At 47.3% G+C, this 24,588-nt stretch overlaps 1 protein-coding gene across 1 annotated transcript in view; it reads right to left on the bottom strand.

Moving 5' to 3' along the window:
* Positions 1-4,008, bottom strand: part of RPIA (ribose 5-phosphate isomerase A) — a 41,342-nt gene extending 37,334 nt beyond the window's left edge. The window contains exon 1 of the mRNA XM_016201854.2: positions 3,724-4,008. Coding sequence (XP_016057340.1) covers positions 3,724-4,008 — 285 coding nt within the window. The remainder of the gene's footprint in view (positions 1-3,723) is intronic.
* Between the last annotated feature and the right edge of the window lie 20,580 nt (positions 4,009-24,588).

The following is a 24,588-nucleotide window of genomic DNA, read 5'->3' as shown; positions in this document are numbered from 1 at the left end:
CCACCAAATATACCAAGGGGCCTTAAAACAGAGCTCATGCTAGGTCAGGATGATGCCCTCAAGAAGACAATGCACAAAAATAGTCATTCAGCTACCTGGGCAAACCTCAACAGCAAGATCTTCAACACAAGTAAATGGTACATCACAATACAAAACCATGCAGAGTAGCTGAATATCAGAACATGTAAAGATCTTCAACTGAGAAAATAAATACCTTGACTTACTCATGCCTAGGCAGACTCAAACTCACTTGAAGCTGAGAGCTCTAGCTATACAGAAATTCAACTGCCACATTCCTCACTGCAACACTCAGCCATAAACTTTTGTCCCCCAGCAGGCAAGTGACACACAGATGAACTAGGGTGAGTCACACAAGCTCTGTGCGAAGCTCTTCCCTTGGCTTTTGAAGGTGGCCAGAAATTGCAGGGGGCTGCAAGGCCCAAGGCTCTTCAACCATGTGATGGGGTCCTGGAATTAAATGATTAGCCCAGGAATCAGTGTCCAAGCCAAAGCCAAACTGAGGTGATCAAAGACTGACTATGAGGTGACCCAACAGCAGAAGGCTGCTGAGCAGGCTGTGCTGGAGGAGTAGGCCCCTTCTAATAGGCAACACTTAAACCGCATGTTCTATGTGCAACATCAGAATTTCACTAACCTCATGCAGTGGGGTAACTTTGGAAATACTTCTGCTAACCAACTGGAACCACAGCCCCACAATTTTTTCAAGCTAAGCCAGTCAAAAACAACAACAAACCAGACTCTAAAGAGAACAAAGGGGGCTCTGGACCTTCAGGAGAACAGGGCCCTGGATCGTAACCCATCTAGGGTGCTATACTCCCAGAAACTGGCAGATCTGAGTTCAGAGTGGCTACTCAAAGGATTCAGCTGAGAACTCTCCAAGTCCTCCATCCACCCAGATGTGGAGGTGGTCACCACATTGGAACACCAATGGACTATGGAACTGGACCTGCACTCAGAGATTCAACCCACCACTAATCCCATGACCTCCATATTTATGTCCACATGTCACCCAATTCACTGAACATTTACTAGGAAGCCTCACTGAACCCTCACTGCATGAAGATAAGGCTAATTCCTCCATAGGAGCTTACCTTTTACAGGGCTGGGAGACACAAACACAGAGATGACTAGAACATAAGACACCTGCATAAGGCGCCTACGAGGTATAAAGTGCTACAAAATCAAAGAGAATCTGCCCTCCCCTTATGAGGCTGAGGAAAAAAAGAAAGGAAGAAATGGCCTTTGAAGCAAATTCTGAAGGACATACATGGTTTTCACATAAAGGCAGAGGACAAGAAAGAGCATTCGAGGTCAAGGATATGATGTGAAAACACACACTATATAGTCTGACTTTTCCAGTGTTCTGGTACATCGGGAGACGGGAGCAGAGAAGGAAGATGGTGGAACTGAGGACAAGGACCAGTCTCTTGTCTATGGATCCTCCCCACCTGGCTAAGTACCTAACTTACAACAGATGCTCCCGATGTGTCACATGGAGGTCAGGATGAAGCCCAGTGAGAGCCACTATCAAGAGAGCAGCTGACAGCTTCAGAGGATGATAATGCACCACTTGGGAGGTTAACAAAAGAGAAAAGATAAGGGTAACCACTATCACCTGGCCCCGGGGAGAACCTAAACGGGGCAAACTGGTAGGTCAAAGGGAAGGGTCAGCTCTAAGAACATTCCAAAGATGGAACCAAAAGGAATTTGCATATAACCCACCCTGATAATCTTATACAAGTGAGTACACCAAGCCAAGTCATAAAGTGCTAGAGGAAAACATGGCCTTAGATGGAGCAAAGGATACCCCCTGGAGAAAGTATGACAATTAAGTTCATGAATATGCTCAATAAGTGTGTGAATTTGAATTAGTTTTCTGACTAGAATTGCAAAGTGTCCAAGACCAAACTCTCCTCATCCCCCCACCCCCAGCCACATTTCCCGTGACCACACCTACTGACACTGCTAGGCACTCAATAAACACCTGGCAAACAAATGAAATAAATAACTGTTAAAGAGCACAAAATACAAAGTTCAAGTAGTGTTGGCATTTCAGAAGAGAATGGTGGTAGGAAAAGTGGGCGCCATTGAGACTGGGATGAGGTAACCCTAAAAGACCAATGGAGATCTCCCCAGTATCACCTGGTAACTTCTGGAATAATGTAGCTGGAATCTGGTGTCTGGGGCTGTAGACGGAGGTGGGGGCTTGCAGATTTTTATTTAAGCAAATACATAAAACCAAGGTCAGGAAGACATGTGCCACCAAATATTAATGTAAATACGTTAAGAGGAAAACTAAGATATGGGGCTTTTCTAATTGTACTGATTTCATTAACCCGTAGATCAGCTATTCACTTTATGCAGGCATTTTGAAATCTCAGCTTATTGTCCCAATTTTGCAGCTGAGACACTGAATCCCAAAAGTACACATTTTACATTAACTCTGTGAATTCCTGTAGAAAATCCTATGCTAACCAGACCTGGAACAAGAGACTGCAGGACAGGGCAGCTGTGGAACTGTGGAAGGGCACTGGAACAGGAGTCACTCCTTCTGGAGGATGGCTGGCCATTCCTTCTACATGCTGAACCAGCTTATTGCACTGGCCCCTCCCACTTCAACAGGCTGTTTGGAGATCAAACATTACCCACCTGTGCCAAATAACTTTGTAAGCTAATGCACTATCAAATACATATACAGAACTATCAATAGAAGGTACCACTGTTTAAGTAGAAAAGACAAAAAGCCACCCTAGCTGGTTTTGCACAGTGGTTAGAACATCGGCCTGCAGACTGAAGGGTCTTCGGGTCCATTCAGGTCAAGGGCCGGTACCTCAGTTGCACACTCAATCCCAGAGCAGGTAGGGTGGGTACAGGAGGCAACCAATCAATGTGTCTATCTCACATCGATATATCTCTCTCTCTCTTCCCCCCCTTCCACTTTCTCCAAAAAGCAATGGAAAAAAATATCCTTGGGTGAGAATTTAAAAAAAAAAAAAAAAAAAGACAAAAAGCCCATAAAGTCAAAGAAACTTCATCTAAGGACAGAGATACTCCAGTTGGCTCCCCAAATACTATAATTAAGATAATTAACTTGATTGGCAGCAGCAAATTCACTCAGGTCAAAAAACTCCACTAAAAGCATCACACTCTCCACTTAACAAACAGCCACAACCTCACCACTAACAGCTGGACACCTCGAACAGCATCCCCCAGACTGCAAGTGTCCACCGGGCCTGTCGAAGGGCTTTAAAGCTCAGGTCTTCCCCTCTGACTCTCCCCTTCCCTCTGGCGGGTACACTCAGGAGCGGGCGCGCCAAGCTAACACCTACTTGGGGTGAAACGCTCTGGCACTTTTCAAGCCAGCTCTCCACCCGCTCCCCGGAGAGCGAAGAGAAGACCTCTCCGCAGCCAGGACTCGACCGTTTCCATTTGTTGATAAGGAAACCAGAGGGCAGGCCCCTTCGAGCCCCACTCCACATCTGACACCACCTGACTCCACTTGCAGAACCGTTGTCCGGCGCACAAGGAGTCTTTAGAGAGCTCGCCCCCCGTAGATCCCACCTCAAAACGCCCTTTAAGGAGCAGGGATGCAACCGGGGACAAAGCGCGCCCTCTTTCTTCTCCAGCGGCCCACGCCCTTCCAGGAACTAGGCCCCCCAACGGAGCCCAACAGGAGCCCACAGCGCAGCCCGAGGTGCTCACCCTCACGTGATTCTCCACTGCCGCGTGGCCCGCAAGCTTCTTGGCCTCCTCAGCCTTGGACATCGTGCAGGGGGCCAGGGAGGCACTGCCGGCTTCCCCGCCGCTGCTGCTCGTTCCGCCTACGCCGCAAGGAATCCCAGACTGAGCGCACACTGGCGACCGCACGTGGGAGCCCAAGGCACCCCAACTGTTCCCGCCTCCTCCAGAGGCCGCGCCCCCGGCCCGCCCGGGCAGTGGGGCCAGGACCCGCCCGTAGAGGGTGCTGAAGGGCCCCGGGCGCTGCATCCCGACGCCCGGCTCTTGCCTCAGCCAGGGTTCCTCCCCAGGTCCTTCCGGAAGTCTGGTCGTCACGTACACGACGGGCGTCCGCGCGGGCCTTCCTGGGAAATGTAGTTCTGTGGCTTCGGTAGCCCGGTGCCGCGCCCCCAGCCTGGACTACCAGCCCCACAATGCTCCGCGATCGTTACGCAAATTGGCAGCGACCAGCTTTGGCGCGTCGGCCCGTATGGGGAAGTAATCGCGGTTGGGGGAACCCGGGAGGTTTTTCCGTCTTCCCGAGCTTCCGAGGAGGGATTTTCGAGCCGACCCTGTTGTTTTCCCAGCAGTAAGGAAGGGGCAGTGGCGGAGATCTCTCGGCGGGGCAGTCGGTCTTCTGGAGACTTCCGTTGGGGGGTGACTTCTCTAGACTCCCAAGAGAAACGCATATGGGACGCCCGCACCCGAAGAGGCCTGGCCGAGACCTGCGGAGGCTCAGAACCAGCACGTTTAGAACCCCGCGCCCTAGACGTTGTCTTGCTCCTTGCGGTACTGGAGGGCCTGCTCCTCCGGATGGAGCCTCGTCCCCTCCGAGTGTGCCCTGCAGAGACCGTGCAGTTCCTGTTGACTAAGAAGGACTTACACCGAACGTAGCAGCTTTCTCTTCTCTCTGTAAGGTGTCTTGCTTGGGGCCATAGTAAGGATTGGAGAATTTTTATTGTCCCCGTTTTACAGAAGAGGAAGTTAATGCCGACCCCAGCCATACCTACCACTAGGAAGTCCTTACCAAGCTTGCAGCCTTTGTGGTTCGCTCCCATGCTGGTGGAATTCCCTGTCTGCCCACGAAGCCATCGTCATACTCCAGGTCTTCTCCCTGTTTGTGCAAAGCACCAGTATGGGCCCCTAAGCGCCCTCGTCACGGATTCTCTTTACTATGCCCACTGAGGCTGTCAGCCCCTGGGCCTCTCCGCCTTATTCTAAGGAAGAAAAGTTACTTGCGGTGATGTTTGAATCCTAGGTTTTAAGCAGAATTTAGAAAGTAGTACAAAGTTATGGCTAAGATGCAAGAGAAAATATTTGGGACCCCCCCCTACTTTTGGTCTGTGCACCTCTGAAGGCCACCTGAGTCAAACCAATGACCTTTTCTGCATCCTCTGGGGGGCAGTCTTTTCCCCATTCTCGCCCCTCAGTACTCACTACCCAGAGGTTGGAGCAACTGTTCGTAGCCAGTCTCTGCTTTACCCCTCCAGCCTCCACATTTGCCCTGGGGCTTCCCACCACATTAAATGCTCTCCCCATCTCCGCACTACCAGCTGAATCTTATCCTTCCCTCAGCCAAAATGCCACCTCCTCAGTCTTCCTGATCACCTTGTCTAAACCGGGTTCCTACCCACCCATCTATCACTTTACCCATTGTTTATTTCCAGCAGACCTCTCACGGATTTGTTTACTTAGTCTTGTACTTGTTTATTATCATCCTCTCTAGAAAATAATATTTCTGAGGAGAGGGACTTTGCTTTTTCCCTACAGCATCCTCCATGTGTCTGTCCTATAGATAGTCCACAACACACACCTAGAGCAGAATTGGATAACAGATTTCTTGCCTCAGCCTCACACTCTGTCTTCAGCCAGACAGAATTTCAGTCTGCTGTGCACATCTTATCTCCATGTCTTTGCACACAGTTACCCTTCTAGCTCTCAGACAACCTTAGGGACTCCTCCCCTGCTGGGATAGCTGCTCTTCTGTGCTTCCAGTCACCTGTACCCTCTCTGTCATAATTTATCTCAGTCTATTCACTTCACTGTCTCATTCTAAAGACTACAAGTCACTTGATGGCAGAGACCTTTTCCTTATAGAATGGGCAGCGCCTGGCTCAGTATTTTGAGGGTGACCAATGTTCTACAAAATTCTCCCTGTCTGTGCCTCTCTCTTTTCTGTCTTCCCAATCTTGCGATCCTTTCTCATTCCTGCCCCACCTAACCCTTCTCCTTAGGTCTGCAGTGATGCCCACTGATTCTCACAGATGTTCTAAAGTTCCACTGGCACCTCTTGGGGCTGAAGACTATGCTGACCCTTGGAATGGTATGTTACCATGTTCCTAGGACACTTACTTGCATATGTATTGGTGATGGAGCCAAGTACCAAGCTGAATGCTTTGTAGATGCTGTCACACTTAGTCCTAACAACTCCAAGAAGTAGGTACTGTTACCCCCATTACACAGAGGAAGCATTAAAGAAGTCCTCACTTAGCCAAGGCCCCGATGCCACCACCAATCTAGCTGTAAACTTTGATGTGTGTAAACCACACAAGTCATGCGTTTAGTCTTTCAAGTCACAAGTAATAGCAAGGACCCTGAGAGAAAATGGATAAAAAGGGAAAAAAGAATGAAAAAACTATAAATGGGGAGGTATAGTTTTCAGATCCTGGACCACATTCCAGGTCTCACAAAGGTGAGATCAATCTACTTTATAATCTTAGTAACACACCAAAAATTTTAATTTTTTTTGTAGATTACTCACATTGAGAAGAACCACATGTGGCTCATTTTCCCCTCTTTCATGGAATCTTACATCCTTAGAACAGATTTCAGGGCCAGAATGAAGGATCACAGGGACAAACCCACCCTGCACTATAACTGGTGATGAGAGGGCCTTGGGCACCTCACCCCTTGATGGCTCCAGTGTGGTCCAGTCTGAGAGGAACACTGAGTACTTCCCTTAGTCCTGGGGTGTAGGCCCCCAGGGAGGTACACAGCACCATCAATGCCTGCCTGTGCTTCAGTGGAGCAGGAAATCTCTCCCCACTTCCCACCTCCCTCCCCTACCTCTGTTTTCCTCAGTGTGGTCATTTGGAAGGGGGCTCCCAGGGCCGGCTGTACAGAGCTACAAGGCAGAAGCTGGAATGGATTTGGGGTCCTGCCAGAGGCAAGTGGTGCTGACTCAAATACACCTCAGGCTAGAGTTCAGATTGACCTAGTTTTATACAGCAGTTATACTAATTTAGAAATAGGTACTTTAGCTGACATCCGACTCTCACACACTTAGGCTGGTCTTTTGGAGCCTTAACTTGTGGCCTGCATTGCTTCATCCCGTTCCTGAGGGCAAGTTTATTGTTTACTAATCATTTTCACTGGCTGGAAAGGCCTAGGAAGACGTGAGACCTTATCATTTCTGATAGGCTATTGATTAAAGTGAGCCACGGTAAATACATCAGTATTGCCACCCTGCTATACATTTAACACTGGGGCATAAACCAGCAATCCTTTTACCAAAACTGAGTTTTCCTGCTGGTTGACCTCATGGTTCTGAGAAAAAAAAATAAATGTATAGCACAATTACTCCTGCTGTGTGATACCAGGCTGCCTTTCAAAATCTTTACAGAAGTGCTTGTCAACTTGGAGTGATTCTTGTCCCCAAGGGGATACCTGACAAAGTCTAGAGACATTGTCACAACTGGGGGATGCTCCTGCCATTGAATGGGAAGAGGCCAGGGATGCTGCTAAACACCTGACATGCACAGATAGCCACACACACAAGGAATTTCCCCACCCAAAGTGTCAATAGTGCATTAGGGTTCACTCTTGGTATATCACATTCTGTGGATTTGGACAAATGTGGAATGGCGTGTATCCTCCACTGCAGTATCATGCAGAATAGTGTTGCTGCCCTAAAAGTCCTCTGTGGCCCTGGCTGGTTTGGCTCCGTGGTTAAAGTGTCGGCCTGCAGACACATTAATTGGTTTCCTCCCACAGGTGCCCCGACCAACGCTGGGGAACAAACCTGCAACCAAGGAACATGCCCTTGACCCAGAATCGAACCCAGGACCCTTTGGTACTCAGGCTGACACTAACCACAGAGCCACACCAGCCAGGGCTGACAATTAGCTTTTCTGATTTTAATGTAACTGGCTGATGTTAAGCTGTTTATTGCTGAGGCACCCACTTCAAATCTGGAATAAACACATTGCCAGTTGCACAACTAGACCAAGAGCCAGGCTTCCCACCCAGGAGAGACAAAGAAAAACATGGATATGAGAGGAATGCATCGATTGGTTGCCTCCCACACGTGCCCTGACTGGGGCTGGAGATTGAACCTGCAACCAACCGAGGTATGTGCCCTTGGCTGGAATCAAACCCTGATTACTGAACCAAATTGGCCAGGCCTGAACTGTGTCTTACTATAATAAGAATCACAGGGCCAGTTCAGCCACAACGCTGGCTCTGAAAGAACTGTCTGGAGTCCACACCAGTAGTACAGGCCCCAAGGAGTGCCCCGGGCATTGCCAGCTCACAGCATCACTGTTCATAGGCTGAGACCAGCACAGAATTGTGTGGCTATAAAGGAGGTCTTTGTGGTGATGGAACACTTCTGCCTCTTGACTGTAGTCGTGGTTACATGAATTTATACATGTGATAAAATAGCACATATCTACACTGTACCAATATTAATTTCCTGGTTTTGATATTGTGGTGTAGTTGAATAAGCTGTAAAATAGCTGTAATTTCCTGTTAAAATGTTAAAAAGCATACAGTTGTATGTAAACTATACTGCAATAAAGTTAATTTTTAAAAATGATTTGTTAAATGTTTGGCAAAGTGCAGTGTAACAGCCTGAGTTCATGCTTTGGAGCCAGAAAGAATTGCATCTACCCTTTTACTTTCTTGTTTAATGTCAGAGAAGAGTCATACATAACCTCTCTGAGTATCCATTTTATCAACTGTAAAATTGATACAATACCATCCATATTACAAGGTTGTTGTGAGGGGGGAAATCTACATAGAATACCTAGTTCAAGTAAGCATTCCACAGATTTCACAGATTTTTCCATTCCCTTACCCCATTATGAGATTTCTCATATAAATGAATTCATAAATTATTTAAAATATTCTTTGTCTGGGCTGGCCAGCGTGGTAGAGCATCGGCCTATGATCTAAGAGATCGAGGTTCGATTCCCAGTCAGGGCACCTGCCGGGGCTGCAGGCTCGATCCCCAGTCGGGGGTGTGTAGGAGGCAGCCGATCCATGACTCTCTCATCATTGATGTTTCTCTCTTTCTCCCTGTCCCTCTCTGAAATCAATAAAGATATATATTTTTAAAATGTATTCTTTGTTCAGTTTCTCTATACTAGTGGTTAGAAATATAGTTACAGCATGGAGACTCTCCCAGCCCTTACCTTTGATGATTCTATGCCCAATAAATTCACCCAACGCAGGAATTGTGGTTTGCCAGTGAGCAATACTAGCAGCTACCACCAGGTGGCAGGCCTCTGCTGAAGGATCAATTTGGTCGCGGAGGTGAAGACAACCAGCTGTTTGGATCATGAAGCCTTTCTGTTTCCTGCTGGGAGAAATTTCTGGAACAGCTGAGTTTCTCCAGATCGGCTGGCCCTGAGGTTTTGGATGTGATCCAATAATGTACTCAGCTAAACTTGGCTCAAGAGTTTATCGGAGTAAAAGCGGTCAATGGGGGAAAAGGGACATCTGTAATACTTTCAACAATAAAGATAATTTTTTTTAAAAAAGTTTATCAAATATTTATCATGCTCATATGACAGATACTGTGCAAAGGGCTGAGGACCGAGCCATATTAAGTGTTCAGCGTGGATAGCACATATGTCTCTAGGCCGTGTATTTATTGCAAGGTGTTTGCCTATCAGATCCTCCTATATAAATTTATATGAGGTTTGCAAAAAGTATTTGTTCTTCTTTGGTACCTACTCATATGACCTGGGCAAAGCTAAAATAAATAAATAAAATCAAGTGAACGAAAGTGATTTAGTTGGATTTCAGGCCGACTGTTTCACCTTCATAGAGTCTGGGGAGTGGACCCAGGACGACCCCAAGACAGACACCCAGCACCAAGGACACCGCTGCCCACCCAGTTCCCCGTAAGGAGAGGAGTGAGGAGATGTGGTAGAAAATGGGAGACCCAGGAAGATGGTGGACACTTTTTAGTGCCCTTAGTCCTGAAGGGCAACTCACTGTCAATCCCACCGGCTTCCCCTCTGCCCAGCCCGATGCTGGAGCCGAGCAGAGCTGTTGTCAAGCTTCTTGCTGAATCTCAGGATACAACCGCCGTATGCCTTGCATTGGAGGGGAGTGTGAATGCGGGACCGGGCAGCCTCCCTGGCAGGGCACGAGCAAGCCTCCAGCGGGCCAGGCCACCTGGGTGGTCAGTGTCTAGAGAGGAGTGGGGCCTGCGGAGCAGCCCCAGCTTTGCTGAGGTTTTTGGTTGCAAAGGCAAGAGCTCCAAGGGAGAGAGGGAGCTTTCCTAGGTCGCCTGCTCTTCTGGGAACCCCATTTCACCTTTGGACGGGGGCGAGCATACAGACCGATTCATGAATAAAACCTGGGGAAAGGGACAATGAATGTCAGCTGGTGCCGCTGAAAACACTCAGCCTCACTGCTGGTCTTCAGCAACCCCGCCCCCGCAAGGCCGAGGAGTGTGGGCCGCAGGGCTCGGCAGCCCCCAGACACACAGGTGCTTAATATAAGTTAGGAGGGTTGCGCACAGCTGGGTCGCCTGGCCCAGGAAAGCTGTCACCTAGACGAGTACTGCTGGGAACAGAGAGGGACACTCGGGCCGCCCAGCAGGCCCCCGCCCCATGTGGAGCCAGCAGGCTGTGTCCACGCACAGCTGTGCCTCGGGAGTGGGTGAGCCACCGCCACTGTGCCAAGTCTTCAAGGTGAACGAGGCTCCGGCTCGCAGTCAGTTGCGTCTGTGGCCAGCGTGACTGATCTGGCTGGGCGAGGGCGGGAGCAGCCCCGCATCCCGTGATGGTAACGCAGCCCTGCTATCGGCCGAGCCTGAGAACGGGACACCTGCGAGCGGCGGCAGCTGGGAGGCGGGCGCGCTGCCACCCAGCCACCTTGCGAGAGCCTCAGTCTAGCCTGGCAGCTCCTCACAAGGCAGCCTCTCCCCCGGCCCCAGGGGGTCTCGGTCCGTGCCTAACACTTCAGCCCCAGGCTGTAAAGACAGGCCTTCCCTTGCCTGCTCCTGCTCAGCCTGAGATCAGGTTTATGTAAGAAATGAAGGATACAGAACTGAATCTTTCTCTTTATTTGAAGGCCACTTTCAACATGGTCCTAGTTGAAACACCCCGTCCTGATACTTTTTCTACTGTATTTGGTCACCATTATATTAGTATGTCCCCCAGACTCAACCGAGCTTCCTGAGGGCAACGGTGGTATCTAGCAGACACCCCCAGACCTAGTGCGCTCTACCTGGAACAGAACTGACGTGATGGTCAAGGCTGTTTGTAGAATGAGTGAGTGACTGTACTCTGGTCTTGGATTTTCTCTCTCTCTTTTTTTTTAAATCACAGCTATTTTATTTATTTTTATTTTATTATTTTTTTAACCCTCACCTGAAGATATGTTTACTGATTTGAGAGAGAGAGGAAGGGACGGAGGGAAAGAGAGAGAGGGAGAGAGAGATGTGAGAGAGAAACATCAGTCGGTTGCCTCCCTCACGTGTCCCGGTGGAGGGCTGAACCCACAGCCTAGGTCTGTGCCCTGACCGGGAATGGAACCCGCAACCTTTCCAGTGTATGGGACAACCCTCGTGCCACCGAGCCAGCTGGCCAGGACAGGGTTTTCTCTGTGTTTTTATCTTTATGCTGTTACCACAGACTGCTTCCAAGTGGGGCTATCTTCTTACCTTGACTCTGAATTAGAAGCAAGATGGATTCTTCTTAATTGCAAAACAAAAACAGAATCTCCAAACTGTACAGTAGACGAAAAATCTCCATGTGAGGCATGTGCCGCTGGCCCCGAGGTTGCACCTCTGTTCAGACCCTGGTCTTTTCCCCCTGCCCGGCCATGAAAACTCTTCCTATTCCACCCTGTATCACAGCTGAAATAGCTGGAACATTGCCGTTCCTATACAAGGACTGGGCAGTAATACTTTAGGCCTGCGGGCCTTTGTTTTAATTTATGGGGGAAAAAAGGCTTTCAGATCTCTACTTGTTAGGAGTTGTTTCCTCCAGTATTTGTTGACCTAACAAAACTCATAATGAGAAATAAACTGTGAGTTCTCCAATAACCTTAAATATATTTGTATTTTATTAACCATGCCATTTCTTCATTTATTGGATTGTCATGTATTCGTGTGGATCCATTGTTTATTCAACCCACTGCCAAAGGTTTGGTGACCACGTGCGGTTTTCAGAAGCCTGGCACTGAGTCCTTGGCCCCTGAGGCTGGGACACAACATTCTAAGAAAGAGAAAATAGCTTGGCTACAACACACAGCTTGGCCCCAATCTCAGAAACCCATTCACCTAGGACCCTAGAAAAATAAGGGAGCTTTGCCATCTTAATTTCTTAAATCTTCCCTCTTCAGTATCAGCTCTGAGTCTCCCTTCCCTTCTAGATAGGTGTTCCTTCAGGATCCCAAAAGAAACACTTGATAACTCCAGTAGCTCTTAGGCACCAGAGGCCAGTTTAAAAGTCTTTGATTTTGACTAATAAAAACAAAGCAAAACAAAACTCGAGGGACTTTGATATGTGGGTGAGTTCCCATCTTCAAAAGAATACTGGATGTTATTAAGCATGTCCACGAGGATCCTCTGGCCCTGCCACTTGTCTTTTTGTGAGCTACATCTGTTTGGACCCCAGCTTTGACTGTATCCAGATGTTCTCCTTGGCCCATTCAATGTAACAGGTTTGCTCTCTTTCATAACACCTGTTGTATTGGCCAAAGTTTAGTTTCAAAGAACAGAACTCACCATAACCAGCTTCCACAGGAAGGGTTTAATTCAGAAAGCCTTAAAGACATAGAGTCTAGAAGACTGAGAATTCAAGAGCAACTCCCAAGTCCATACTGAGGAAATGAGCCACCAGGGCTCTGCTTTGTTGGGAGGCTGCCACTCCACCTCACTCTAGAACTTTTTCTACAATCCTCAGAGCAATATGGGTGCCTTGTATCTTGCCACCTCCCTAACTCAACTCAGTTCTGAATTCAAATGCCACCTGAGCCCTTATGACTGGTGGATGGAAATCAAATTCAGAGCCCTAGATGCAATGGGGACTGTAGTTTGCAGGTTTCTTGCCTCTGCAACACAGGCAGGCACCTGAGGAAGCGGTGGAGCTGACACAGGGACGCGATCCACAGCACCCGCTGCACCTGGCCACATGGGACCTTGGCTTCTCCATGGGAAACCCCATTCTACCCGGCTGCTCTGACCTTGCTGATCCAGAGTGAGCTGTGGGCCAACAGTATCAGCACCACCTGTGAACTTTTAGAAATGCAGAGTCTCAGGCCTCACCCCCGCCTAATTAGGACCTACATTGTGTCGAGGTCCCAGGTGATCTGCATGAATATTAGAACTTGAGAAGCGCTGGCCCAACACTGGTTCTCAGACTTGGCTTCACCTTGGAATCACTGGGGAGAATGAAAAATGCTAATGCTGCTTCCCACCTCCAGAGGTTCCAATTTTGTTGGTCTGGGTGCAGTCTGAGCACCAGAATTTTAAACATCTAATATGCAGAAAAACTGGAGAACTACCATCCTGGAAAGAAAGACACTTGTTTTGTGCTTTGCATGTTGGCCACAGTGCTGAGCTTTTGCACTGGTCACACTGAGATAGGATGCGAGGACCTTCTCTCTTAGCCTGCTAAGGGTCTCAAGCGAGCGCAGAGCTACGGTACTATTCCAAGGACTTGCTATTTAGTTGAAGAGACCATTAAAAAAACAACAACGGTGCTGACTATTAAAATTTCTAAATTACCATGAGAACTAAATTCAGAGACAAAAAAGTCACAAATTGGACAATACTTCTTTCTTAAAGTCCCCTGCTTAGATATTTAGCACATTACACATGTCCATTACATGGCAGCAGAAGTGAATTGGAAATTGATAACGTACTGTTACTTGCTTTAAATTCATCTTTATTGTTGCAAGTATTACAGATGTCTCTCTTCTCTCCTCCCAGTTGAATCCGTCCACCCCAGGCCTTCACCGCACTATTGTCTGTGTCCCTGGGATATGCATATATGCATATAAGTTCTTTGGTTAATCTCTTCCCACCCCACCCCCTTACCTTCCCTCTGAGATTTGTCAGTCTGTTCCATGCTTCCATGTTTCTGGACCTATTTTGTTCATCAGTTTATTTTGTTCTTTAGATTCCACTTATAAGTGAGATCATGTGATACTTGTCTTTCTCTGACTGGCTTATTTCGCTTAGCATAGTATTCTCCAGGTAATGTCCTATTACTTATGGGCACAGATACTTTCAGACTGGTCATATTCATAAGAATATGCACTGCACAAGTAATTAAGGTTTGGAGTAGGACAAATTTTTGTTATGATGATATGAAATAGCTTGAGCTCCATGTCTTTGGGCTTGGTGAAGGTCCATTGCATTTTAAGCAGTCAAACCCTTGGTTTAGTTCCAATATGGACCCATTTTATAATGAAACATTTTAAACATAATGGCATTTAAATACACGGTGTTATGCGCTATTGGGTATGTAGAGCAAATACAGTGTCTAATTTAGGGTAGATGCTCAGAAATATTTGTTCATTTTGGTACAATTGCTTTTTCACTCAAAGCTGGATGGATCCCACAAAGACTGGAAGATGAGCTGTCTAGGTGACCAGTGTTGTTCACTTCCCATAGAGGTGCATCCCCTGCACCTCTATGGCTTGAGCATCGCCATGGCCTCTACAGTCCATAGCGAGGCCACTTTTGATTAGTCGATTTAAGATTAATGGTCCCACCCCCTCTTAATCCCCTCTGTGCACATTGCTAGTAGCCAGAATGGAATTGTTGCCATTCCGCAATGGACTATGATGCCTGAGCCAGTGTAAAGTGAACAAGTATTATGAAAATCAGTGTGGGAGACTGGTCACCAGGCACAATTTTGTGACAGTGGCCTGCCTTCCAAAAGAGTTCTGACATTGGCATATCTAAAGAGGAAAGACTGAAAAAAAAAAAGCCAGACTTCAGAATGGCAAGAGAGGAAAGAAGTGAAATTTAGAAACTATTTAGTAGATGAAACCATAAAATAGAAAAACAGTCTTCATGTAGCTGAGGTTGGAGCCTGGGTGTGTTTCACCGTCTCTGTGGCTGAAACGCTCTCCACCAGCCTCCCAACCCCCAGGCGGGGTGGGGCTTCCGTGGCTGTGGACAGCCTCTCTTCCCGCCATGCGGGGTGGCAAAAGGAGGCTTCCAGGTGGAAGCACGGGAAACGCAGTTGTGCGTGTGCTGTTATTCATCAGTTACTGTATTGCTCTCCATGTGAACAACTCGAAACCTGCTTTTGTCCCGCCCTGTACACGGACATCACCAAATCGATTTGCCTTCCACCCTCTGAAGTCAGTCTTTTGAACACTAAGGACTGGATAGTGTGGTTGTCTTTTTGCTATTGTCTGGCAGCCAGCACCTCGCTTTCCATTTCCATGTTGTCATATTGTTTTAAAATAATTAAAGCTTTTAGTGTTTGAAGATGAAGAAACTCTTTGGGAAAAGTACATTAAAGAAAAAACTGCAGAACCTGATGCAAACTAAGACTGGTCTAATGGGTTTAAGAGGAGGGCTCTGTCCACTGTACACACCACCGTGGCTGTACCAGGGTTCGGTACGTAGCCAGGGCCTGACGCTGTGGGCATCAGATTGCAGAGAGAGACAGCAGCCTGAGAGGAAAGTCACTGCAAGTGGCCCAGGAGCCTGGCGCAGTGGGCCCAGCTCTACAGAACCCCTGGGTGTGACATTAATTTCAGCTTGGTGATGCCGTTACACCCATTTTTTTAAAACACCAGTCTAGATGTTGCTGTGAAGATACATGTTAGATGAGATTAATATTGAAAGCAGTCAATTTTGAGTAAAACAGATTACCCTCCATATGTGGGTGGGCCTCGTTCAATCAGTTGAAGGCCTTAAGAGAAAAGACTGAGGTCTCCCTGGGAAGGAGGAATTCTGCCTCCATCCTGTCTTCAGTCTTAAGGCTGCAGTATCAACTCTTTCCTGGATCTATTTTATGTATATGGGAAAAAGTAGATATATAGTTATTACAGTTGTATGTGAAACACATACACAGTTTATTCTTTTATTATTATTGTATTATTTATTATTTATTATTATTATTAACCTTCTTTTGCCCACCCCTGTATGTCCTATTGGTTCTGTTTCTTTGGGAACCCTGGCTCCTACAGAAGGTGATGCCCCAGACCCAGCTTGCCCCCATTACGCACCTGTAGCGTGCTAATGTGTTCTATGCCTGAGGAGGGCAGAAGTGTAGCATAAGAGGGAAACCATGACATGGGGGCCCTGCAGCTCTCCCAGGAGCATCCCTCTGAAATTAATTTTCCTGCTGGCCAGAGAGAGAGAACGCGGCAGAGTCACCTAGAGGGTCTCCGTGAACGAAGAAAGGCGGTAAGCAGGCAGCAAGTCGCAGCGTAGCCCGTGGACCAGGACCGTGAGGGCCGGGTGCAGGTGTGAACATGGGAGGGAACTGTCCTCTAGCCCTTCTGTTCTCCAAACTAGAACCTGGAACTGGCCCAGCCTAGAGGGCACTGAGGCTGTACCTGTGGGCATCCAGGAATATTTGCAGCGGAGAATCGCTATAAACACAAGACTTTTTTTTTTTAGGTTCTGGCTTGTTTTATTGTCATTTAAAAAACAACTTTTTAAAACACAATTATCTCTGCCAAAAAAACAACAACAAACAAAGAAGACAACCAAGGAAATGGGACCATTTGACAGTTCTATGGCACATGTCTCTGAGACTCCCTAGGGCTCCAGCCCAGCTTGAGGTGCCAACCTCAGGCCAACACAGGCCTCCAGGGCACACAAGGTGGGGCTGTGGCCTTCCTCTCAGGTTCCTTCCAGGACACTTGTGGCATTTGCTCCATGGGGAAAAAAAAAAGGCAGCCCAACATTGTCACAGAAACACAAGACTTTCTGTTAGAAGCATTGAGCGTCTGATATTCCATCAATAAAACTTTATTTCGAGGTCACTTACTAGTGGAGTTTGGACATGCAAGTTACATTTGCCTGATCTTAAATTGGCTGGACAATATTCTGGTAAAGTAAAGAAGCTACCTACAAATCCATTTGAAATTGCCTACATGACTGAGGATGAGATGGGGCAATTCCCTTGCTGTGGGGTTGGCTGGAAACATGGTCAGGCTCTCAGCAATGTGCTCTCCTTTTCCTCTCCCGAGTTAAGCAGAGTGAAGTCCATCTCTCCAGACTTCCGGAGACTCAAACCATGTTCTGTGAATCACCCGGAGATCTCAGGACTGCAGGGCACTGGGTGTCCGAAGCGTTTTACCCCCAAGACCCTTTTTCAAGAAGCGTTTCTTGGGATTAGTGGTTCATGGAACCCTTGAAGCAATTGTAAATCAATCTTTTACAGATGCTTTTCGCATGGCTCCCCAGCTTTTTGTTCTCTCTGCTTGCAGACAAGCCCCCAGTCTGAGCGTGAGGCCCTTCCCTACCCGCCCCCTCCAGAGCCCTGTCTTCCATGCACGCCGGCCAGGGAAGGGCTCCTGCAGCCAGAGGCCTGGTTCCTGGGACCCACCAGCCCAGGACAGCCTGAGCGCATCGGCTAAGCCTTTACCGGTTGTTAGGATAGTAAAGGCCATGTCTAAAGGCCCTGTCCTAGGGAATGTGCGCAAGGGATCACCTGGATTTAAGAAAGAATATGTAGGCCTGGCCGGGCCTCGCTCAACGGTTGAGCGTGGACCTAGGATCCAGGCGATCAGGGTTCGATTCCAGGTCAGGGCACATGCCTGGGTTGCGGGCTTGATCAATGACTCATCATTGATGTTTCTCTCTCTGTCTCTCCCTCCCCTTTCCTCTCTCTGAAATCAATAAAGATATACTGAAAAATAAAAAATAATAAAAATAAAAATAAGAAAGCATATGTAGAGCTACAAGGTTCGGTGAGGCCCTCACAGCTCTGAGAAACTTAATATGAACTAAGAACCAGCCTCAAGAGCTGGGGCTTATGACCAAAGGACGTGTTTGAAAGCTTCCTTTTCATGATTTTGGTTATTTTTATACTTCAGTTAGAAGGGACCAATCGCAGTTTCCCTCCTTTAGCCCACGTGGAAACCCCAGGAGCGAGCAGGGGGCCTCCAGCATGCTCACAGGCACAGGGAAGCACAGGCCTGGCAGAGTGGCTGGGCAGGGCGGCCGGGGTCCAGCGGGTCCTGGGAGCGCCAGGCCTCTTCCAGGCGAGACCTGTGTGCGTTGCACTCACAAGTTTCCTTTGGGAGAGAAGACGCTCTTCCCCTCAGGGAGCCCTCCATGGGGTTCATCTCCCCTCCTCCCGGAGCTGCTCCTGGCTACCTGGGGCACATCCAGGTGCATGAGGGGGTTGGCCTTTTAAGTTGAAAAAGAATTCTGAGGAATGTGCAACCCAGAGCTGGGTATAGACACTGCCCATCTTTCTGCTTTTTTTCAGAACTAAGATCAAGGTTTTTTTTATTAAAGGGCAGGTTTCCGCCCCCAATTCCACAAAGAGGGTGATAGTCGTCGGGAGGCGGCCAAGGGAAGAAGGTGGAGGACACTGACCTCGATTTTCCAGCTTCTGCCAGTCCTCCCAGAATAAACTGGAGAAGAAAGCACTCATCCTCGGGCCACCCACCAGGAGCCAGGCCACAGCCTCCCCTGCCTTCCAGGTTCAGGACAACGGAGATCAGAGTCACTACTGGCCTCTCCGAGTGAAGCTGGGGCTCGTGTCCAGGACCAGGTGACAGTCCCCCTGCTGAAAACAGCACCACCGAGACAACAGGGAGAGCGTGCATCCCTGTCTCTGGAATTTGGGAGCTGCTGGGGATGGAAAAGAGCATGGAAACATCTTACCTGAAGCACAGCCGCAGGAGGGAGGCAGCCCAGAGGGGCGAACTCGGCAGGCTGCCGGCATCCCGCCCGCTTGGCCCTCGGACTGTGGCTGCTGGAGGAAGGGCCGAGGTGGGGGATGGAACCCGCCTTCCCTGAACCCCTCTTCCTGGAGGCTCTCTCACCTCGGCTAAGAGAAGGGTGAAGGCCCCATAGTCTTAATTCCAAAACAAGTCCAGGCAAACGCTGCTCATTCAAGTCATTCATTCATTCGCTCATCGTTTAACCAATATTTACCGAGAGCCCGCTATGTGCCCGCGCTGAGGGGACAGCGGTGAGCCCGAGGGGCGATGCCTGCTGGGCAGCCCGGCCCCCCGTGCCTCAGGAGAATGGACGGTGCTACCCAGTCACCGCCCTGCCAAGGAGGAAGGGATGTGCAGGGCTAGAAATTCAAACAGGTGAGTGGAGAGCCCAGGGACCGTTGGGTCTCGAGGGATTGTCAAGATTATCTCCCCACTTCTTTATTTTCTGACTGCCAGTGTTGTTCATGTTATGCCCAGGAAAAGGATACTTACTGCTTCGTGATCAGTAGCTTAACACTGAATTATTTTTCTAGTTGTGAATCGGCACTGATTCTAATTCTTGTCACCAGCCTTCTCTATGGTCAACTGTGTTAATTTTTAAAGAAAATTAATAGGAATTATTCTGTAACCATACAATAGAGGGTGAAAGGTGTTTATTTTTTGTATTGTGCACAAAGATAGCTAATGTCCCTGATACCATCAGTGCCATAGCTTTATCAAAATAAATGTACAAATGATGGGAAGAGTTGGGGTAGGGAGGAAAACAGGGAGAAAGAACTGGAGGTAAAGAAGCCAGGAACTTGCCACGGTGGCTCAGTATGATTGTGGGTGAAGCAAGATTGGAATTTAATAATCCTACCTCCTGGGCCTCTCATAACCACTCTGCCACAGCGAGAGAGCTTACTCAAAAACGGTGGGTAAAGATCGTGGCCACCCACTCTCCAAGTCTCAGCAGCTAAGCTTCAGAATGGGACGTCAGGAACTAAGCAACATGCCTGAAGAGCCATCAACATTATCATTGAAGGACACATTAGATTACTTTTATATTTACATTTTGGCTCTTGACAGAATAAAAAGCCTTAGAACTGGAGGCACCCAGAAAAGCCATCTTGTAGATGGTACAGTATTTAGCTAGAAATGTATTTTATTGTGTATTTAAAGATATCCAAGGAAGGAAATTCCACAGCCTCCTGAGTAAACCCCTCCAGTGTCTCATAACCTTTTAGCCCTTTCTAAGCTCCATCTCCGAGTGGATGTAGCATGCTCTGGTTTTGGATCGGGAAAGCGCTCTTCTATGTTCTCATAGTCCAATTACAGTGCAACAGCCCTTGGCGGGCAGTGAGCCACTCCTGCACTGGGGTTTATGGGAGTCAGTGCAGGTGAATTGGGAGGGACCCAAAACACAACCTGGTTGACTGGGAAATGGGTGGAACCTTCTTTGACAGGATCAGGTAGCAGAGCTCTTGCCTTGAGCTGCAGTGAGTCACTGCATGGCCTCCCGCCCAGGAGTCTTTCATGTTGCTTCCTCTCTTTTATTAGTTTGAAATATCTTTTTTAATGTCCAGAGTTTTAAAACCTCTGTAGAACAGGGAAAAGCAGGAAAGTCATAGGCCTATTTTTCTAGCATAGCCCTTGTTTCTCAGGCTACACCAGTGAAGAGAAAATCAAGGCCCCAGGATATAGCCCCTAAGGTCCAACTAGTCTTCCTGGGACTCCAGCTCCACAGTTGGCCATGCCAAGGTCCTACCCCACAGTTCTTCCTCTCCTCAGTGTAAGGATTTTGTATTTTGTCTGCCCAGGATCCATCCCCCCAGCAGCTGATAGAGGAACTCCGATTTCCCTGTAGGAACGTTGCCCTCCCCCATCCACTGGGTGCTGTCTTGAGCGGACTATTGACCAAGGTCCCTGCTCTCCTCTAGCTGAGAATGAACTCATAATCCAAGCTCAGGCAAAGATTTCTCTCTCTAGGGATGCTGAACTTTGACAGTGTGACTCCAGAAAAAAAAAAAAGATTAAGGTGGTCTCTCCTGATGGTTATGTTGAAAGAGACTGTCCTTTGGGTTCTGCCTCTCAGCTGAGCTTCTAGAGCCTTGTCCCAGATCCCCAAAAGAAATAACTATTCCAAACCAAAGCTGCCTCGGTTCCTGTACTTTCAGAGACTTCGTTGTTCGGCTTTTTCTTGAATTCTGTGAGCTATCCAGTATCCTTTCACCAATATATCTTTCAAAAGATTTCTCTTAAGCCTTGCTGCTGTGGCTCAGTGGTTGAGCATCAACCCAGGAACAAGAGGTCACCGGATCGATTCCTGGTCAGGGCACATGACCAGGTTGCAGCTGGATCCCCAGTAGGGGCTGGCAGGAGGCAGCCAATCGATGGTGTTTCTCTCTCATCAATGTTTCTATCTCTCTATCCCTTCCCTTCCTCTCTCTCTAAAAAAATCAATAAAAACATATTTTTTTAAAATTTCTCTTAAAACAGTTCATTCCTGTGGCTTGCACAGAAGAGTGCTGACTGATATGTCCTCCCAAAGCCTTAGGGTCAGTTATCCTAAGACAGCACAAGTACCACAAGCTATGAATCTGGTGACTAATCCCCCTCCTCGAATTTCTCAAAGACCTGGAGACCTGGCCGGACAGTGCTGCTGACTCCACGTGCTCCACGCAGACTCCGGGACTCTGGACACCCCAGCCCTGGGTCTCCGGGGGTCACCACAATCCCTCGACCACACTGTTGTCCCAGTGCATTTCGCCTCGGGTAGGATGTCCCCTAGGAGTCACCGCATTTTCCCCCTGGTTTGAAATGACCAACGTGGCACCTCTCTTAGGCGAATAGTTATTTCTTTGGGGGATTTGGAGCAAGTTTCTAGAAGCTCAGCTGAGAAGCAATTCCAAGTGGACTTGCTCATGACATGAGGGTTGTGATCTACAGACAGTGGCAGACATGGGGCTGAGGCCACCCCTACAGTGGGAAACTCTGCAGCAGTGAAACTAACAACCAGTGATGAAACTTTCTATGAACCTAAGTGGAAAGATATCCAAAATGTGCTCTTTTAAAAAAAACCATTTTATTGTGGGAAATTTCAATCATACACAAAGGGAGACAAAATAGGGCAATGAAGTCCCATAGACACATCTTCCAGCTTCATCAGCCATGAGCTCGTGGCTAATCTTTTTCCATCCACACCCTTACCTACACCCAGTCCTTCCTTCCAGAATATGTTGAGGCAAGTCTCAAACACCACAAATAGTTCAGTATATGTATCTCCTAAGCAGAACCATGATACTGTTATCACATCTAAAAAATGAGTACTTCCACAGTATCGTTATATTGAGTTCAAATGTCTTTGATTGTCTAATTTTTTCCAGTTTTTGTTTGTTTGTTTGCTTGCTTGCTTGTTTTATCAAGATCCAAATAAGGTACTAGGCCTGGGGTCCCCAAAAGCACCTCTAAGTTTGGCGATTCATTACAAGGACAGATGGAGCCAGCACATGGCCGTACTCATAGCCATGCTTTACTATGAAGAAAGGGTAGGAAGCAAATCAGCAAAGAGAAAAGGCACAGGGAGTGAAGTCCAGAGGAAACCAGGAGCAAGCTTCCACGAGCCCTTTCCCAGGGCGGCCACACAGCATGCACCTAAGTCCTTCAACATGAAATCGTGATGACACGTGTGAAATGCCGTCTACCAGGGAAACGTATTGGAGACTCCGAGCTCAAGGCTTGTATTGGGGGCTGGCCACGTAAGCATCAGCTACGTAGCATATGCCAGAGTTCCAGACTCCCAGAAGGAAAGCTGGTAATCGCACAAACCACGTTGTTTTTAGTGTATGCACAGGGAGCCATCCTCCCCGGTAGGGAATGGTGAGGAGCACCCCGATCCAAGGGTCCAGATACCAGCCGAGGGCCAGCCTTGCAAACAGCCCTTTCTAAGAACAGACGTCTCAGGCCTGCTTTGCTAACTTGTCTTTTTTTCACAGGTGCATACATTTTAACTTATTGATATCTCTTAAATCTCTTTTAATCTGTAGGATCCCCTCCATCTTTCTCCCCTTGTAATTTTGAAAGCCTTTAAAAAAAAAAAAAAATTAAGAAAGGAAGAGAGAAACGTCAATTTGTTGTTCCATTTATTTATGATTCTTGGATGTGCCCTTCCCAGGGATCAAACCCACAGCTTTGGCGTATTGGGATAGCACGCTAACCAACTGAGCCACCCAGCCAGGGCTCCCCTTTTAATTTATTTGTTGTTTCCCATAGTGTGAACTTTGTTTATTGCATCCCTGTAGAGTTATTTGAAAAATTCCTCTGTCCCTTGTCTTTCCCATGAACTTGTAGTTATATCCACAGGCTTGATCCAATCTACGTTTGATGTTTTGATTTCTTTGGCAGCAAGATGACTTCATAAGTAGTGCTGTGTCCTCCTGTCACACGGTCTGTGACATCTGTCTGTCCTCTGCCATCCTGCCACTGCCTTGGCTCCGTTAATTCCTCAGAGGTGCGGAATAGCAAAATTCTAGCTCTATCATTCCTTCTTAATTAGCTAGAATACGTCTACAAAAACAAACCTTCCTCATTGTATTTGATTACTCAGTGGTATAGTTAGTATAAAAATGCTTGATTCACTAAGCTCTCCACCCCAATTTACCCAGTTTTAAGTGAATGGGGACCTCTAAAATCCTCTAAAGGTGACATTTTTGGAGTATCATTTAAAATTATGGGTGTGAATATATGTAATGATTTTCAATCCTGCTGATACTCATATTGAACAATCTTTTCCAGAAGGATCTTCTTCAGGCTTCGCTGGTCTTTGAGAGTCTGCTTATTTTCTTGTGACACAAGGTATTCCAGATCACCTTTTACACTCCTTGGTTTAATCTGAAATGACCTGTTTCTTCAAAAATTTCTGGTTCTTTTAAGTGAAAATTGGTATTTAATTGGTATTTAAACCTTTGGGTGCTAAGATACCAAAATATTCTTAAATTATAAAAAAGGGAAATAAAAATGCAGTATAGAGCATAGTATGTTTATTAGAAAGTGAGAAAATAAATACTTGCATTAGCTGAATTTGCATAAAGAAACTCTGAAAGAATTCACAAGAAACTAATAAAAGTGGTACCTATTTAGGATAGGAGAAGGGGTCATGGGTGGATTTTTAAAATCACATTTGAAACCCTTTAAATACCAGAAAGAAGAGTATACAGACATATAAACTCGTATTTATTTATTTAAATTTATCTTTATGGTTGAAAGTATTACAGATATCCCTCTTTTTTTCCCCCATTGATCCCCTCTTCCCCACATCCGCTCCCCGACCCCCACCCCAGGCCTTCACCACACTATTGTCTGTGTCCATGGGTTATGCATATAAGTTCTTCGATTAATCTCTCCCCACCCGCTCTCCCACCCCGTCTTTCCACTGAGACTCATCAGTCAGTTCCACGCTTCTATGTCTTTGGATCTAGTTTGTTCCTCAGTCTATTTTGTTTATTAGATTCCACATATGAGTGAGATCATGTAAAACTGACTCAGGAAGAATCAGAAAACTTGAATAGACTAATAACAACTGATGAAATTGAAGCAGCAATAAAAAAAACTCCCAGCAAACAAAAGCCCTGGTCCGGACAGCTTCACAGGGCAGCTTTCTAATTCTTTAAGTTGTAGGGTTAGATAGTTTACTAAAAATTGTTCTTACTTTTTGAGGTAGGCCTGCAGTGCTATGAACTACCCTCTTGGGACTGTTTT

This window comes from Miniopterus natalensis, chromosome 9, assembly GCF_054644295.1.
Source record: "Miniopterus natalensis isolate mMinNat1 chromosome 9, mMinNat1.hap1, whole genome shotgun sequence".
Lineage (NCBI taxonomy): Eukaryota > Metazoa > Chordata > Mammalia > Chiroptera > Miniopteridae > Miniopterus > Miniopterus natalensis.
Note: the sequence above shows the minus strand (reverse complement) of the source record. Positions and strands in the feature narration are given on the sequence as shown.